This window comes from Trichomycterus rosablanca, chromosome 3 (genome assembly GCF_030014385.1).
Source record: "Trichomycterus rosablanca isolate fTriRos1 chromosome 3, fTriRos1.hap1, whole genome shotgun sequence".
Classification (NCBI taxonomy): domain Eukaryota; kingdom Metazoa; phylum Chordata; class Actinopteri; order Siluriformes; family Trichomycteridae; genus Trichomycterus; species Trichomycterus rosablanca.
In genome coordinates this window covers 41,402,070-41,406,326 of record NC_085990.1, presented here as the reverse complement: position 1 = coordinate 41,406,326, position 4,257 = coordinate 41,402,070, and the positions used below count along the sequence as shown (strand labels likewise).

At 33.8% G+C, this 4,257-nt stretch overlaps 1 protein-coding gene across 1 annotated transcript; it reads right to left on the bottom strand.

Moving 5' to 3' along the window:
* Positions 1-286: 286 nt before the first annotated feature.
* Positions 287-3,479, bottom strand: eny2 (ENY2 transcription and export complex 2 subunit). The gene is made up of 5 exons (XM_062992120.1): positions 3,399-3,479; positions 2,826-2,901; positions 2,639-2,709; positions 675-749; positions 287-544 (listed from the first exon to the last, which is right to left on the bottom strand). Exons 2-5 carry the CDS (start codon positions 2,891-2,893, stop codon positions 471-473), a joined length of 288 nt encoding a protein of 95 aa, XP_062848190.1. The 5' UTR covers positions 2,894-2,901; positions 3,399-3,479; the 3' UTR covers positions 287-470.
* Between the last annotated feature and the right edge of the window lie 778 nt (positions 3,480-4,257).

Below are 4,257 nucleotides of genomic sequence, written 5' to 3'. Positions count from 1 at the left end.
AAGTTGTGCTGAACTGAATGCTGGGATTGCCTTCACTGCTAAGGCAGCATCGGGTGCTCCCTCGTTATTCTGCCAAAATACCATTCAGATTTAAGGTGACTTACTAGTGAGCATTTTAAGGCAGCTAGGAATTCGAACAGCCTCCTTCTCGAGAGCGCGCGTAAAATGCCGTCTATGTAGAGAGCTCACTAAGTTTTCGAACACACCCATTGTTTCTAAAGCATTTTGATTTGTCTAAATTGCAAACTTTAGACGTAGTTGTATTACAGTAGCTGACAACACTAAGTGATTATATACAAACTTTATTGTTTTAACAGAAAACTTATTCACCTGATTTGCTTTTATTTCTTTACCAATCAACAAGGCAGCACATGACCTGATTAAAAACAATAATAATTAAAAAAAAATCATACAATTTTACAGCAAGCATTGTGGCATTTCAATTGGCATAGGGCGACATTCCCTCAGCATCATGTAGAGTGCTGGGATAAGAAAGCTCTTATTCTTTGCAAAAGCTCCTTCTTCACACTGTCAGGCACCAGCGCTACAAAGCAAACATATTTAGATACATATTAGGATATTAGGTCCATGCTAATGTTACTCAAATATTGTTATTAATGTAAGCTTCTGTCTTTTTAATGTGCATGATGAGCAAAAAAACCCAAAAACAATACCTCTTCCTTTAGGAGTGATTCCAGCCACCAAGTCTTCTACAGTCACATTCTCAATCCCTTTCTCCTTGATGACTTCTGTAAAATCAGTACTAATATGAGTACAACTTAAGTAGGCAGTAGACTGCGTTAGCTAAAGGTTAAACAATGGACAAAGGCACATTTGAAGCATATTGTACCCCAACCCACATTAAAATTGCAGTAAGTTTCATAATATAAATGCATCAACCATATAAAGGCCCTAAATGCTGGTGTTGGATATGCCACATTTTACTATCCCATCGACTGAGTCATTTTATGCTCAAACACTTATGGAGTTGAACCTTAAACAATAAAAACAATCTAAACTGTTTTAAAGAGAATTGGCATCATGTCTGTTATGTTTTGCATGCCTTGTCAATTGAGTCAGCTTGGTTGCTAAGAGGAGTGTTGTAATCAAATTAGCACTGTGTATACAAAAACTTCAAATGTTAACTTCTTTACTTTCACCCCATGCAGTTGCTGATGTCATTATCTGAAATATCTAGGACTATAGGTGTCACAAATGACTTTATTTCGGCAGTTGATAATGTGCATCATTCAGACCTACAGCTGTGTCATAACTGACTCACTCACATGCCGATTTCTTGTCACGATGCCCATCCTGTATGCCTGCAGTTTCAGATATTCACATCTTACATGACCAGTATTGTGCCTGTCGTCAATGTTATAATCTAGTGCGCATCCTGATAATGGGTAGGATAATAAAGTTTACGCTCCCACTTATACATCCACATAAAAAAGTGTCTTCCAGCCTGTTTAAATGCTACAGCCTTCATGAATCAACACATTTATATTGAGTCATAAAGGCATATGAATTACAGACCCATTTAAATATTTTTTTTTAAATGCATTTTATTGTGTCTTTTATTTACGTTTAGTCACATGGCTGCTACATCTATACAGTTACTATTGATATAATGTGTAACCCACATCTTTAGCAACCCTCATCTTTATCTTTAAAGTATTGGTAGCTTAGTGGTTAAGGTACTGGACAAGTAATCAGAAGGCCACCACTGCCAAGTTTCTACTGTTGGGCCCCTGAGCAAGGAACTTAAACCTCAATTGCTGAAATCGTGTTCAGTCATGATTGTAAGTCGTTGATGAATTAGGTGTCTGCTAAATGCCGAAAATGTAAATGTTTAAGGGTCAATATCAATACATAATGAATCTTTAATCAGTCCCTCTTTCTTTTTCACTATTTTGACTATATAAAGTTACTTAAATGGCTATAACATTTGATTTAATTCCTAATTTCCTTTTATTTTTGTAGCTGTTGCTTTTTTTTTGTCAAAATGACTTTTATGCAGTAGTTATAGAACACAGTTGTTGGTCTTAATTAACTTGCATCTGGCAGACCAAGTTCATGTTCTTAGACACAATAAAAGGTTTACTTTTCTGTTACAATTACTGGCAATACTTTGGGGTTTTCTTGCAATATTTAAAGTGTTTCTGAAGGGGGAAGGGTGTTTATAACTGACTCGTTTCTGTAACATTTTGTAGCCTTAATCGCAGCATTAAGTATTTATTATTATTAATTATTATATTATTATTATAATTATTAGTATTAATTAATTATTATTATTATTATTATATGTATTATTATTATAAAAATTATTATTATAGCATTAATAGGACAGTGGTAGCCTAGTGGGTAGAGCTTTGGGCTATTTGAATCCCAGCTCTGCCATGCAGTCACTGTTGGGCCCTTGAGCAAGGCCCTTAACCCTGTCTGCTTCAGGAACGCCCACACTATGGCTGACCCTGTGCTATGACCCCAAGCTTTCAAACTGTTTGAAAGCTTGGGAAAAAAGAATTTCGTTGTACTGTACACCTGTATATGCATATATGACAAGTAAAGGCCTTCCTTCTCTTCTCCTCTATTAGCAAGCTTTTCATTATTGACTAAATGTAGATAGTGTTCTTGCCTTTACAGTGTGCTTTCAATTGATCTCTCCAACCACACTCGATGAGTTTGGATCTGAGCAGCTCCTTTAACCTAAAGTAGAGAGAGAAAATATATTTTTAATAATGTAATAATTTACATATAATTACATATAATAATTCCTGCTTAGCAGCTCGTTCGGTTAACAATTAAACAAAACAGAAACTTACCGCTCCCTTTCTCCCATCTCTATTAACTTCTGGTTTATTGCAGCCCTCATTTGTAACTCTTTATTCATCGCTTAGTCTGTGAAAAAAAGGTCTTTAATTAGCATATTAACATCTATCTAAAAACTCAGAAGCAGCAAGTACAACAATCATTCGAAGCAAGTATATTTAGTGAGTCCAAATTGTAGCCTCATCTTTGATCACATTGCTTTTGTACAAAAATTACAAGTGTTGTATTCATTGTATCCATTAAAATCTTCACGTAATAAAGAAACAATTTAATTTGTCGTTCCTGCCTTTGTTCTCTTAAAACTTTAATGTAAAGCCGAATAATAAAACTGTATTCTTCTGAACACCGTAACGCTAATAATCATCTTCTTATTTATGTAAGAGTTACACATTTAATTCAGCTTAACACTGTATCGAGTAACCAAGAGACAAACATAAATATACCGCGCTGTGTGTTGTTTCCTGTATTCTTAACAACAATTCATCTTAATGTTTAAGTTAATTAAATTAACTAGCTAACGAGAATTAAGTTTATTTATTCTACATTGTAAATAAACCAAAACTTACACAGCAACGAGCATAATGTTTTCATCAACAGATTCCGAAAAGCTCCTAGCCAGCGAGCGGTCCCTACCTTTGTTCGTCTCCTATGAAACACGAAGCCAAAACAAAGGTTCCTCTTTAAGCGAGTAAAGTGCAGGGTAAATCGGCGTGGTCGTGTGTGCTGTCTGTAATTTAACATATTTCTAACCAAGCTGTTTTAAACATATTCATTAGCTGTTTCCCAATGTTTTTAAAGTTTCAAATTATGTAAAATAAAATCTTTATTAGCGTCCATACTGCACTACACATAAAATTCTAACTGTTAGTTGTTGTCAAACAAATGGTGCACACAATAACGCTAGAAAAGCTTAGATCATACAAAACCTAGGACTTTTCCATAATTTTACTGCTTTTACTATTATTATCCTAATAATAATAATAATAATAATAATAATAATAATAATAATAATAATAACCTTTTGCTAAGTGTAACGAATTGAGTGTAAGTCGAATCACCCATAAATGCTAATAATTACAATTGTTTGCGCAATTACGCATTAATGTTAAAAAATTGATTTTAAACCAATAATTAAACAACTTATGTAATCTTTTTCACACATCCCAGATAAAAATGTATATGGCAAATTTAAATTACGTGAATATATTTTTTCATTGTAAGTAGAGTAGTAAATGATTTATACCACACGGGGGCAATGTTGCTTTAGATATCGAAAATACGTCTCCCATAACAATGACCATTTGATCTGGATTATACACATAAATGAGGGTATTTTAAATGGTTTCCTAGATTGTTTGTTTTTTCTTTTCTTTTTTTTGTCTATTTCAAAAATAATGCCTCAGGTGTGCATGAATAAAATGTACA